Source organism: Panthera onca, chromosome B4 (genome assembly GCF_046562875.1).
Source record: "Panthera onca isolate mPanOnc1 chromosome B4, mPanOnc1 haplotype 2, whole genome shotgun sequence".
Classification (NCBI taxonomy): Eukaryota; Metazoa; Chordata; class Mammalia; order Carnivora; family Felidae; genus Panthera; species Panthera onca.
The window spans coordinates 77,386,242-77,399,404 of NC_138345.1; the positions used below are offsets into that span (position 1 = coordinate 77,386,242).

The following is a 13,163-nucleotide window of genomic DNA, read 5'->3' on the forward strand; positions in this document are numbered from 1 at the left end:
GGGTCATGGCAGGGCCTTCTGAAGTGATAGTCCCGGGCACTGGGTCTCGCCCTCTTGCAGTGGGATTTTCCAGGCTCTGAGCTCTGATAGCAAAGGCAGCTCCCAGATCCTTCTCTGGCCTCTCCCTATCAGCCCCACCCTGAGAGGCGAAGGATAAACGAACAGACCAGTACAAAAGAAAAATACTGTTTATTCCACACAACTACATCCCCATTTTCCCCTCCCCACCCCTCACTCCAGCCCTCAGCAGGCTTTGCCCCATGTCAGGGAATAGTCAGAACCTCAGCGTCAGAGCCTGGCTTATGAGACAGGAAGCGAATCTAGGCATAGGAAGGTGATTGGGTTTCCAAGGACACAAAAACGTCAGGGACTCTCATTCCAAATTCAAGTGTGTTCCTCAGTCCATTTGGCCAAATTCTTTCCCGGGCCCCCGCTAGATAAAATGCTATGGATAGTGCAGGGTCACAGACCCCAGCTGACTCACCAGGCCATAGAAATTTTGGTCTTCTCTCATTTTAAAACAAAACAAACAATGCCACACACAGACAGTTAAATCACTTCTGCCCTTTCTCCTGCCTTTCCATGGCAAAGGAGCCACTAAGCTCTGGGTTATGTCCAGAAAGGTGCTTTCAAAACAAAATTCATATCGACACCCCTCAGAACCTGATGCTATCAGAAGCAAAACAGAAAACCCACCTCTGGTGGAGATAGCTGTTCCCCAAGGGCTCTACAGTGGGGGGGGGGGGGGGGGGAGCTCGAGCAATGATAGCAGGCCTGTGAGCTCTGCCTTGGGCACACTTCAGGGACACTCTGCACCCCGTGCCTGGGGACTTCAGCCTGCAAAAATTCTGCCCCTGGTATCCTTCCTCCGAAAGACCTACTCATCCTTCCCGCAGAGGAGAAAATGGTGTCGTTCTAACCCAGCCCCGGGAAGACAGATTTAGACAAGGGAGGAGCTGAGAAAGCGTGGCCAGGCCTGATTTAGACCAGGACTTCATTATCTTCTTTTCACAGACCAGGACAGATGGTATTCTCCTGCATATCTACTGCCACGGACACACCCTGGATTATATGCTACTCCCAGGGCTCCAGCTGTGACCCACTTGTCTCTCTCAAAAAAAGAAAGCCTATCTGAACACAAGTGTTTGCGGGTGCAAGCCTACCTCTCTCATTTATTGACGTGTAAGTCACTGAATCCTTCACAGACGCCAGCACCCTGGGTCTTCTTACTGAAAACTTGTTTACGATGCCCGCCCGAGCGAGCCCCTCATCTCGTTGACACAGGCGGATAACCCTAAACTTGAATGTGAAGCCTCCCCCTTGGAGACGTATCCTCTCCCGGGAGGCTTGGGGCAGGCAGGGTGCCCGCCTGCTTCCTCGTTCCCACCACACTCTGGAAAGTTGGGGCGGTCCGAACGCACTGGGGCAGGAGTGTGTGCGTACGTAGGGGGTTTGGGGAAAATCTGACACACAACCGTCCTCTCACTGGCAGGGCCGCCAAGAGGGTGGCCACTCTGGCATTGTAGGGCCTGACAGGGACCAGCTGTAGGCAGGAAAGGGAACACCACAAGCCAGAGGAAGCTAGACCAGGAGGGGACTCTGTGCCGGTGACCAGTGGGGTAGGGCTGTGCCCTCGCCTGGCAGCCATTTTGTCAGGGTAGATCCTGTGAGGTGCCGTGGAGGGCAGCTGCTGATCTAGCTCTGTGACTTGTGGCCCTTGGACACGGTCTACACGGTGAGTCTAGGTTCACCTAAGCACACCTCTTAGTGCTCGCCCGACCTCCTGGAGTAACATACTGAGTTCCAGGGGCCGTCCAGCCACAGCGAGGCTGGGAAACTCACTGAGCAGCTTGGATGGGGTGCCCGTCTTCAGTGTGCCATTTTTGTCCTCTCTGTAGGCAAGACCCGTCCTGCTTCGGGGGTATTCTTGACTCAGAGGAGCTCCAGCAGGCAGGGGTGGGGAGGACTGTTTGCACAAACACATGGTGTAAGACTCCAGACAAAACAAGATTTCTCCTCCAGTATCCAAGGCTCAAAGTCACCAAGAAAATTAGAGTTAAGTCACCTTCCACAAGAGACTTTCTTGGGCTGCCATCCATTCTTCCTGGATGGTGGCCTTTTCCCCAGGGCCTTGCTGTCTGGTTTAGGGTTTCATGTGCCCCTCTGACAAGGCCCAGCACTGGGTTAGGGGTGAGTGGGAGGACAAGAGAAAGAGAGAGTCAGCATTCCTTTCATTTCTCTTCGGGGTGCTGCGAGCTTGGGCAGTGGGATTTTCCAGGCTGCCGGTTCTTTAACCCTCACTGTCTAGTGAGGGAGAGAGCCACGGGCAGAGTTTAGATTAAAATCTGGAAGGATGGGTTCATCTATTAAGTTCCCAACCTGCTGTAGACCCAGGTCAACTCCAGGACGGCCAGAGTTCAAAGCTGCTTCCTTCCAACCTGGGTCACAAATGAACAGGTTCTGCTTTAGTGCAATTTCCCCCCCAAAGGAAGCAGGGATCACATGTTCTGGCCCCAGGGCTGCGAGAACCTTCTGACCTCGAGGGCAAGGCAGACACTGAGCCTGACCTGCTGAGCAGCTCGTCACACTTTTCGGAACTGTGCCCCTTGGGTCCTTTCGGGGACAGGGTGCCTGCAGGCAAAGGGTGGGAGTTGAGGCTGTGGTTCCGCTGCACGAGCTGCTGCACCTGCGACACTTCCACAGAGGAGCACAGGGGAAGGGAGGGTGGAGAGAGAATGCCATCAAAGACAAGAGCTAAGGGTCAGTGGTACTTAGGGGCTGCCGCAGCCCTGCCCCAAAGATGGGGAGCTTCTGGTTCCCAACCAGAATTCACCCTTCGAAAACCACCTTCGCAAAGTGCTTCTTTAAGTGACACCACTTAATGGAAGGGTCCCTTGGCGTGACCGGCCCGGAGCCTGGAGCTCTCAGGTGGGCCCCCTCTGCCCTCCCCGTGATGTGAGCTACGTGGAGGAGAGGAGGGAGGCAGTGAACGCACATGCACACAGTGGAGTCTCACGACCCCAGGACAAGCGCAGCCGCACGTGGCAGAACGACAGGTGCCGTCACGGCAGTGGCTGCAGCCAGGGGCCAAGGGAAAAGTACAAAGTGCTGGAACACAGGGCCGGGGGCGGAGCCCTAAGGGATCTGAAAGACATTCAGCTTGCTGGTGTTCTTGAGCGTCTGGCGCCGATTGCAGAACCAGACGCGCACGACCTCCCGGTCGTAGTTGAGCTCCTTAGCAATCTCGGTGATCTCCTGGCCTGTGGGCAGCGGGTTCTTCTCGAAGTAGGCATTCAGAGCCTCTATGGCCTGGGGGGTGAAGGAGGTGCGGCGTTTGCGTTTCTTGGAGGGCTCACCTCCCACGAACTCCATCAGGTTCTGCTGCCCTTCCTGGTTCCGGAGTTCGGCTTCATTCAGCCACTTTTCCAGCACTGGCTTCAGCTTCTGGGCACTCTTGGGTGTGATATCCAGCTTCTCAAACCTGTGGGTGACCCAAGCCCGGGAAGGGACAGTGAGAATGCCTTACTCCCCACCCTGGGGTGTGAGTACTCTCCACGAGGGGTTGCCCCTCTGAGGACTGGTGGGACCGTACTAAATGGTCCCCTCACCGCCCCCATCGAGACCACCCTGGCTCAGCCAAGCCCAGACCCCGCAGACTATCCCGTAAGCCAGGTCACAAAGCCTCAGTTCAGTGGCGCAACGATAACAGTGCAGCTGCTGTCTGAACAACTCTTCTAAAACGTTCACACCCAAATGAGTGAGGTCCTTTGAGGAGTTATCTTAAGAGGACTTCAGAGATGGCACATGGATGTCACAAGTGCCATCTCCTCCGATTTTGTCTCACAGTAGTGACACTGAGTCAGACCGCTCTTCCTGGCCGAGCCCGGATGCGACTACAGAACTGCCAGCGTGACACCTGGTCTAGCGGTCACTCTTGTCTAATCTGGGAGCTGGCAGGCACCTTTCGGCCAACCCTGAGCCATGCACTCATTCCTGTTTGCAACGGTTTGCCCTCCTTTGATACTGGCATCAGAACCAGTCTGAACGCCGCACACAGAAAAATCAGCTACATCGCTTTAAAGTCATGCCTTGGGAGGAGGGGGGATGGGAGCATAACAGCGGGGAGGGTGGGTTGCGGTGGACAGCTAAGTCAGAACGGAAGTTCCCACTTTTGTGACCAACGGCATAAGCTGTACCCTTTCCCTGTAGGGTTCCTGAATGGATTAGGGTCTTAGGTTCCCCCCAACGAAAGACCACGTACATGCTCAGGATTGAAGAATAAACTTGAGAGCGCCCTCAGACGGACTGGATCAGCCTCTGGCCACTCTAGGTGTTCCCGTCTACCCTTGGAACAACCTTCCTGGTCTGGAAGGAGGCAGGAGCAAGAGAGAATATGGAAAGGAGCCATGCACCTGGGTCCCAATGAGTGCTTAGTGCCATCAAATGCCTGAGCCGGCCTTGACCTTGTCCAGAACAGCCTTACTCACCGGCAGATGGCTGACTGGCTGTAGGCTGGGCCTTCCGTTGCAGTCAGAGCCTGGCCCACCTGAGTCTGTGTGAGGCCCAGGGACAGCCGCCGGATCTTAAAGTTCTTGGCAAACTCCCGGATCTCTTCCAAGTTGATTCCGTCCTCATCCAGACTTGGGGTATGCGGCTCTAGGTCAGAGGAAGGGACCAGGGGTGAGTGTGTAAGACAGATGATAGCCCTCCTTATCTAGCTTATTGGCCTGGCCTGGTGAAGCAGTGAGGGATGAGGACATTTGACAAAAGGCCCATATACCCTTAACACCTTCACCACCCCTGTTCCCAAAGCAAACAAAACTTGAGGAAAAGGGGCCTGGACTAACCTGTCTGGAAGTAGGGGTCTCTTTTCTAGTTCTTCCAGCTCCGGTGGCTGACCCTCCCCCATTCTCCCCACTCCTGGCCCCAAGCAGAGCTGAGCCACCCACATTCCTCAAATGCTGGGTGAGAGACCAAGCGAGAGACAGCCCATGGATTGGCTTCTTGAGGAAGTGGCCTCCACTGTCATCATGCCTAGAATCCAGCTCAGCAGGAATGGGAATAAGAAAGCCAGTGCCTGGTAGCGGGCCTTTGCCCTTCCCCTTTGGACGCTAGAAAGTTTATTAGGGAGAGCAGCATCTAAAGGGGCTGGGGAATCCGAATACATGCCTCTCCTCCTCTCTACAACCTTTTTCAGGAGTCACTTACTGGATACCAACTGGCTGACAGTAGGGGTCTCAGAGCAGGTGATTGGAATGGGAGCAGAGGCAGATGGCTTGGCCGCCGGGGCTGGGCTGGTGATGACCACCGCTGGCTGCGGCACGGCTGGCGTGGGCTGGATGGGCTGGACCTGGGAGAAGAGAGCCAACGAGACGCTACTGCCCACCTGCCTGGCTCAGGGGGTGGGAGTCCCTGCACGGGCCACATGAAAATGGGCGTGAAATCCTCACTCCCCCAGCACACTCCTACCCGTGCCCCATCACAAAGCAAGACTAGAAGCTACTTAATTACACCCACCCAACGACAGTGACCTCTGAAGTAAGGACAGCAACATGCCCCACCAAGTTGGAGCCTCGCAGCCACCCGTGACACAGGCAGGTCAGAGGCTCCGAAAGGTTCAGTACAGGTGTTCAAAGCCCAACAGGTGTCCACCCTTGAGATAACTGCTCTCAAATCTTTTCCCTCAGAACAGAAACCTACACTTGATTCTAGAGGCTCCCAGGCCCCAAATGTCCATTAACAGGGAACTGGCAAATGACTCTGGGGACCTTTTTACAAGGAGATTCTGTGCAGCTACTAAAAAGAATACAGTGGGGCGCCCGGGTGGTTTAGTCGGTTGAGTGTCCGTGATTTCAGCTCAGGTCATGATCTCAGGGTCCGTGAGTTCGAGCCCCGCGTCGGGCTCTGTGCTGACAGCTCAGATTCTGTGTCTCCCTCTCTCTGCTCTTCTCTGCTCACGCACTGTCTCTCTTTCTCACGTATAATATTAAAAAAAAAAAAGTACGCAGTTAATCTCTTAATTAACCGACATGGAAGGAGCTCTGGGTCACAGTGCTAAGTGGAAGAAAAGATAAAGTGAAAACAATTTTTATAGAATAACTCCTATAAAAAATACATGTGAATTTCCAGGAAAAACAAAATCTTGAGACATATAAAGCAAGTTGTCTATATCAGCTATCTCTGGGGGTGGACTTGTAAGAGATTTTTGCTTTTTTCCATTACACATAATATTGGAATTTTTATAAAACGTGTGTGTCAGGGCGCCTGAGTGGTTCAGTCAGTTAAGTGTCCGACTTCGGCTCAGGTCGTGATCTCAAGGCCCGTGAGTTCAAGCCCCACGTCGGGCTCTGTGCTGACAGCTCAGAGCCTGGAGCCTGCCTCGGATTGTGTCTTCCTCTCTCTGCTCCTTTCCTGCTTATGCTCTGTTTCTCAGCCTCTCAAAAATAAATAAACATTAAAAAAAATTTTTTTTAAGTGTGTATCATATTTGTCATCAGGAGAAACTATAAATATATCAAATCAGTATTTTTAGTATGAATTTTTAAAGTAAACTCAACCCACAGTGTGGGGCTAGAACTCAAAACCCCGAGATCAAGAGTCGCATGCTCGACTTACTTACTGACTGAGCCAGCCAGGCAGCCCAGGATGATTGTTTTTAAAAGCTTCCTGGGGCGCCTGGGTGGCTCGGTCAGTTACGCGTCCGACTTCGGCTCAGGTCATGATCTCGCGGTCCGTGAGTTCGAGCCCCGCGTCAGGCTCTGTGCTGACTGCTCAGAGCCTGGAGCCTGTTTCAGATTCTGTGTCTCCCTCTCTCTCTGCCCCTCCCCTGTTCATGCTCTGTCTCTCTCTGTCTCAAAAATAAATAAACGTTAAAAAAAAATTAAAAAAAAAGCTTCCTGAGGGGCGCCTGGATGGCTCAGTCGGTGGAGCATTTGGCTCTTGGTTTGGGCTTAGGTCATGGTCTCGCAGTTTCGTGAGTTCGAGCCCCGCGGCCAGCTCCATGCTGGCAGTGTGGAGCCTGCTTGGGCTTCTCTCTCTCCCTCTCTCTCTCTCTTCCCCCTTCTCTCTGCCCCTCCCCCACGCACACTGTCCCCGTCTCTCTCAAAATATATAAATAAATAAATGTTAAATAATAACAATAAAAAAATAAAACAACTTCCTGCAAAGTGCACATTTCTCTAGGATGGGTCCTATTCCCTGGATTCTACCCTTTGGTAGCTCTCGAGCCCAGTCCCTCTTCCTCCCCAGGGACTTAGCCTTAGTTCAGGGCTCCTGGTTTCTTGGTAGAACTGTTTCAGCTGCCTCCTAACAGGTGACAAGGACTCAAGTCTCGCCACAGTTCAGTTCTTGGCTCCACCTGGATAACAGGTAATTTTTAAAAAAATTTTTTTTTTTTAACGTTTATTTATTTTTGAGACAGAGCATGAACAGGGGAGGGGCAGAGAGAGAGAGAGAGAGACACAGAATCTGAAACGGGCTCCAGGCTCTGAGCTGTCAGCACAGAGCCCGACGCGGGGCTCGAACTCACGGACCGTGAGATCATGACCTGAGCCGAAGTCGGACGCTTAACCGACCGAGCCACCCAGGCGCCCCGGTAATTTTTTTTTAATACACATCTAATTAGCCACTTCCCTTCCATGACTCTCTGCTCCATAATAACAGTGATAAAATAAAAGCACAGTTTTTTTCCAGTGCTCCCTGCATACCAGAGTGTTATCTGTCTTACGTGTGATATATCCATTAACGTTCATAACCTTCTGAGGTTGGTACTCTGATAATCTCCATTTTACAGATGAGGCTAGGAGGTTATTCACAAAGCCTGGAAGCGGCATGCTGCATTTGAGAGCCAAGGCCTCAACCTTGCCCGAGAACTTGCTAGAAATGCAAATTCCGGAGCGCCACTCCAGAACTTCTGAACAAGAAACTCCAAGGGTGGGGGGACATGTGTGCGTCGGGACTCTGCATTCCAGCTGTCCTGCAGGTGCTTCTGACACACAACTCTGGGAACCCTGCTCTGACACCTTCTAATTCCTGCAATTACAGTAAAGGGGGGGACCCACTCTCCCGCCCACCGCATCCCTTTAGATTAGTGCCGCGTCCCTTCTCTACGAAGCTTTGCTGAATTCCCCAGTCGGTCCAGAACTCCCTTCTCGGGGTCCCTACAGCAGCTTGTCACGTCCCTGTCATAGTCTTTGTCACTCTGGCTTGCGACTGTCTCCAGCAGTGGGCCACCTAAGGCTAGGAAAGGCATCTTACTCGTCCCTAGATCTACAGCACCTGGAGTATAGTAGGCACTCAAAAACTGCTCCTGGAATGAACAAATAAGGGAATAATCAAAGCCACAGTGCAAGTGAAGGGGTGAGGCGGAGGGGATGCCGAGTCACCTCCCTGGGCTTTCCTGGCAATCGGTTCACCCTGGAGCCGATCAAGGCTCAGTTTGCTTTGACTACCTCCCTGGCCCTTTCAGCATGGCACTGGCCTCTGAGGGCACATACACTTGTTCTGGGGGTGGGGGGAGTGGGGAGGGGAGTGCTCTGTCCCTGAACAGAGTATGTGGGGCCTTCTACTCTGGGATTTCCCCTCACTTTGGGGAGGTACTCTGTGTGCCAGGGGCTTCGGAAAATAGCCTTGTCCTGCCCTGCAGTCTTGAGGGAGGCACCCCCCCCACCCCTGCCCTCATCCCAGCCCAGCCCTTGTACCTCACTCTTAGCAGGGGACTCAGGCGTGCTTGCCTTCCGGACAGCCACGGGCGGAGGCAGGGGGCTGCTGGCCAGGGTCGCGATCACCTGGCCCTGGGCATTCAACAACAGCTGGGGTGTCACAGCCTGGACCTGCAGGCTTTGGGCTGGTGCTGGGGCTGCCACACTAGCCGAGTTCACTACCCACGGAAGTGCTCCAATAACCTGGAGGAAACAAGGCAGGGACCCCAGGTGTGAGGCCAGCGTCCAGTTCTACCCCAAAACCCAAATCCCCACGTGGGCAGGGGAAGGGACCTCAACGAATCGTTGAACCCTTCCGGACCTCAGTTCCCCTCATCGATAAAGCGGTTTCCTTTATTCTATCCCCGGAGCCGAGGTGCAGGAAGAATAGGTCTGCATGTGATTCACACAGCCCTGGATGTGAAGCCCTGCCCTGCCCTGCCCTGCCACATTTTATTGGGTGGCTTACTTTCTCTGAACCGCGGCCTTCTCCCCCGGGAAAAATGGGAATGAAAATCTCCACCTAACAGACCTGTACTCAAAATGAGGTGAGATAATGTGAGAGAGCACCTAACACAGAGCCTGGTCACAAAGTGGGTGCTCCACGAAGGAAAACCCCAGACTAGAGTGAGCACCTATAGGCTGGGGTGGAAGTGAGGCCCCTGCCCGGGCTCAGCATCAGCAGAGAGCTGCCACACGAGAGATGAAGGGCAGTGTGGCACCCTGTCTGAGTCTCTAGGACCCTCAGCCCAAGTCCCGCCGCCCCCCCCCCCCACCCCCAGGCAGCCTCACCGCAGCCCTCAACCCTCAGCCCTGGCTTCGACCACTTGCCTGTCCCTGAGCGTTGGTGAGGATCTGACTGCTGATCCCTGGCATGCTGGGAATGGCGTTGGCAATGACCGGAGTGGTAGTGAGGGAGCCTAGGATCTGGGTCTGTCCCCCGAGGGAAGCAGCACTGATCTGTGGGTGGAGAAAGAGCCTTGCTCAGAGGCCACGGGGTGAGAAAGAGCCCAAGGCAGAGAGGAAAAGGCTGAGCGCTTTGGGGTGGGGAGATATGGATGCTGGGCAGGTGTGAATGTGGGCTGCAGGCCTATGTCCACCAGCTGAATAGCATCGAGGGCCAGGGGCTGCGGGGAAGGGGGAGGGGCACCACCACGGAAGAGTAACTCCGGCTAATCTTTCAGGCCAGGCCCAGGAGGACAGAAGGCCAGACTGGAGGGGCCGATGTGAATCTAGTCACATCCAACAGCTCCACTGCCCGAGCCGGGAGCCACACCGGACAGACACGGGCACGGGGCTGTGAGCCTCCAGCTCCACCTTAGTTACAGCTCACGAGTTTGCAATCCCCAGACATCATCCCACCCTCCAAGGCCGGTCCAGTGGTTCAGGTTCTGGAGAATTTGCCCAGCCCTCTTGGCGGAGATTGTCTGCTCTTGTCTGGGATGGATGGGCTGGCAGATGCAAGGAGAAGGCCTCAGAGGGAGCCATCTCTGCGGATGTGTTGGAAAAGAGCCGTTTTCGGGGGGCTGGTCCTCCACCTCCTTCCTCCCCTGTGGGAAGGGCCAGTTCCACCCTTGGCCCGAGATTCGGTCCATCCCTGGTCAGCCCTGGGTGAGGGCAGCAGCTTACAATTCCTGGACTCAGTGCGAAGCCTGCAGGCTGGACGGTGATCTGTGGGGGGGTGTCCACTGGCTTGGGGACGGGGGCAGTAGCGGTGGCAGCTGTGGGCTGCGGTAGAATGGCCGGCGTGGTCTGCAGCAGCGGCTGGGTCTGGAACAGCGTCTGGGGCTGGGCCGCTGGCCGGGGCTGCGTGGGCGAGGAGGCCTGTACCGGCGGGACAGCTTGTACGGGTGTCGGGAGAGCGGCGTTCAGCACGGCAGCTGCTACGGAGCAAGGCAGAGACAGAGGCGCTCAAATGCCTAGCCGCAGCCCAGAGCGGCTCCAATCCCAAGGGATCTGGCCCAAGAATGAGAGGGGGGTTGGGACAGCGGGGCAGAGGGGACAGGCAGCCGTGATTCCCTTGATCCTTGCAGGGGCAGCGCGTGGCAGCATCTCTCATCCCCCCCTCCCTCGGGCCTGCTGGAGACGCGTAGGTTCCAAAGCAGAAGCTGAATCTTCTTGCGGTGGTCCTTCTTAGGAGGCTGGTCGTGGGGCGAACTCTGGCGTGGGGGGGGAGGGGGGCAGTCTCGGTTGGCTGGAGTGAGAGAGGCCCGCTGGGCCGGCACGGTGTCATGGCCTAGAGTCCCGAGGTGGTGCAGCAGCTCTGTGGCTGGGTGCCTGGGACACCGGATCCGGACTCCAGGGCTGTTGCCCCGGTGGGCCGCGTGTTCGGAGTCCAGCATGGCAAGCACACGTGCAGGGACAGTAGTGTAGGGTGGTGGGGGGGCCTGGTGCAGTCCTGGGGAGAGTTGCCGTTACCTTGCAGACCGGCTAAAGGTGGCTTGAAAATTCCCCCCGTAGGAGAAGCAGCTGTCAGTCCTGGGAGGGCAGCCACGGTTGCTGTAGGAATTGTCCACACGGCCAGCCCCTGCTGACCAGCCACTTGACCTGCAATACTGATGGGGATAAGAAGAGGTTGAGTAACTGCCCCTGCTGGAACCATAACTCCTGTCAGAACTGTGGCTAAGTTTTCCTGAGTCAAGACCTGCAAAAGCAAACAAGATTTCAAAAAGAAAAGAAAAAATAAAAAATCAACATTGACAGCGCAAACACCAGGTCTCTCAGACCCAGTTGAGCACAAACAAAGCATTCTGAGGGCGGTGGGGAAAAGGCCGGTGAGGGTGGGGAAGAGACCAGCCCTAGCCGGAGGCCTGACCCCGAGGGGGTGCCTGGACCAGACTATCCTGCCTTCAGAGAAGCTGCCTGAACCGGAGACGGGGCCTGGCCCCACTCTCAGGACAGCAGAGGGTGTGCCGGCCTCCTCCACCACAGTCTGCTGCCTCCCAGGCCTTCCCTGGGCCCTGGCCCACCAATGCTTCGTGGCCGTCGGGAAGCAGGGGGCGGGGGCTGGTGGAACCAGGAGATCAAGGGCCCACAGAGGCTTCTGGGAAGCTCTGACGGAGGATACCCCGCTGGATGCCTTGCAGATCTGTGCGTGTAGCAAAAGGTCACAGGGAACTCAGCACAGCCGGGGACCCGGGAGGCAGCTTCTCCCGGTGCTGGGGCGGCCCCCTGGCTCTAAATGAGGACTCTGAACGATCCATTAACTCTTCCAGGCATCTCCTGGAGGGGCTAACAAGGCTATTCACTCATTTAGTCATTAGATAAACAGAGATGCCTGTGGCACGAAAGAGTTAACGTTATCTCTACAATCTTTGCTGGACCCAAGAATATTAGTTGGCAAAGACAGATCTAATCTTCCCAGTGGGCCTGATCTGGGGTAGGGGAGAGGCCAGGGGTGCCCAGGAAGGGATTCCCTCCTTCAAGCCACAGCCCCTTCCCTGTTCTGCCCCGAGAAATCCCCAGATCCCATGGCCACCCCACACTGGCTGCCCCATGCTTTGCTCCCGCCCAGGGCCCTCTGTTCAGCTCCCCGGGGGGCCCTTACCTGGGGGGCAGCTTGTACAGCCAGTGGCGTCAGGGTCTGCGATGCCTGAGGCTGGCTTGGGGCTTGGCTGAAGGTGGCAACCGCAGGGGCAGGGCTCGGAGGGATCCCCGGGAGAGACTTCACTTCATGTGGCATTGAGAGAAAGGACAAGGAGTGAGCCCGGTGTGAGTGGAGGGGTCACTGGAGTAGAACCTCTGGTTGCAGTTTGGAGTGCTAAATTCTCAGGCCTACATTGTTTTTCTGCATAACCCAAGGCCAATCACCAGCCTTCCCTGGCCCAGGAGGCAGCTTCCCAAATGCTACCGGTAGTGAGAATGGAAGGATGGGGGACCCTGTGCCAGACCTGAAAGGTGGGCTACCCTCTTCCCACATCTAGTTGAAGAAGATGCAGGCCTATGCACAGTTGCCTATCAAGTCTCCCATTTCCTGGCTCCATAGGACATGGTGACCTATCACATAATCAGTAAAGGGGCCCTAAGCAAACGTGTGTCAGGGAAGGAAGGAGCTAGAATTGATGGGAGCAACTTCCCTTGACTCATCCAGCAATTGAATCATTGTTACACCACCCGCAGGTGACTTTGTGGATGCAGGTGCTAGCCTGGGGAAGGGGCAAAGACTCCTGTTGGGTGAGGTCCTTGAAGTGACAGTCCCTGAAAACTGGACAGGTCTTTGCCACACTCCAGAACACAGGGGCATTCCAGGCCAGGCAGCTTTTCTCTGCCAGGGCCTGCGGTCCGAAGTCCAGCTGAGAAGCCTCACTGAGCTTCCAAAAGAACTTTCCTGTGAAAGGGTGCTTTTCACCCAGCTGATAGCTTCCTCTTGCTACCTTGATTTAGTCCGGTATTGGAGAACCCCACCAGGAAACCTCTTCAAAGCCACACAACAATGAGGAGAAGGGTTATTATTTAATACACAGT

The 13,163-nt window shown here is 55.3% G+C and overlaps 1 protein-coding gene across 7 annotated transcripts in view; it reads right to left on the reverse strand.

Moving 5' to 3' along the window:
* Positions 1 to 170: 170 nt before the first annotated feature.
* POU6F1 (POU class 6 homeobox 1) overlaps positions 171 to 13,163 on the reverse strand; it is a 31,002-nt gene continuing 18,009 nt past the window's right edge. For 5 of the 7 annotated variants that reach the window (XM_060657599.3, XM_060657598.3, XM_060657600.3 and 2 more), the window contains 8 exons: positions 12,247 to 12,368; positions 11,118 to 11,343; positions 10,329 to 10,582; positions 9,531 to 9,659; positions 8,700 to 8,903; positions 5,209 to 5,350; positions 4,488 to 4,656; positions 171 to 3,481 (listed from right to left, as the gene is read on the reverse strand). In XM_060657599.3, the coding sequence (XP_060513582.1) occupies positions 3,136 to 3,481; positions 4,488 to 4,656; positions 5,209 to 5,350; positions 8,700 to 8,903; positions 9,531 to 9,659; positions 10,329 to 10,582; positions 11,118 to 11,343; positions 12,247 to 12,368 (1,592 nt within the window). In that variant the 3' untranslated portion in view covers positions 171 to 3,135. The remainder of the gene's footprint in view (positions 3,482 to 4,487; positions 4,657 to 5,208; positions 5,351 to 8,699; positions 8,904 to 9,530; positions 9,660 to 10,328; positions 10,583 to 11,117; positions 11,344 to 12,246; positions 12,369 to 13,163) is intronic. The other 2 variants (XM_060657602.3, XM_060657601.3) reach the window with 2 other exon arrangements.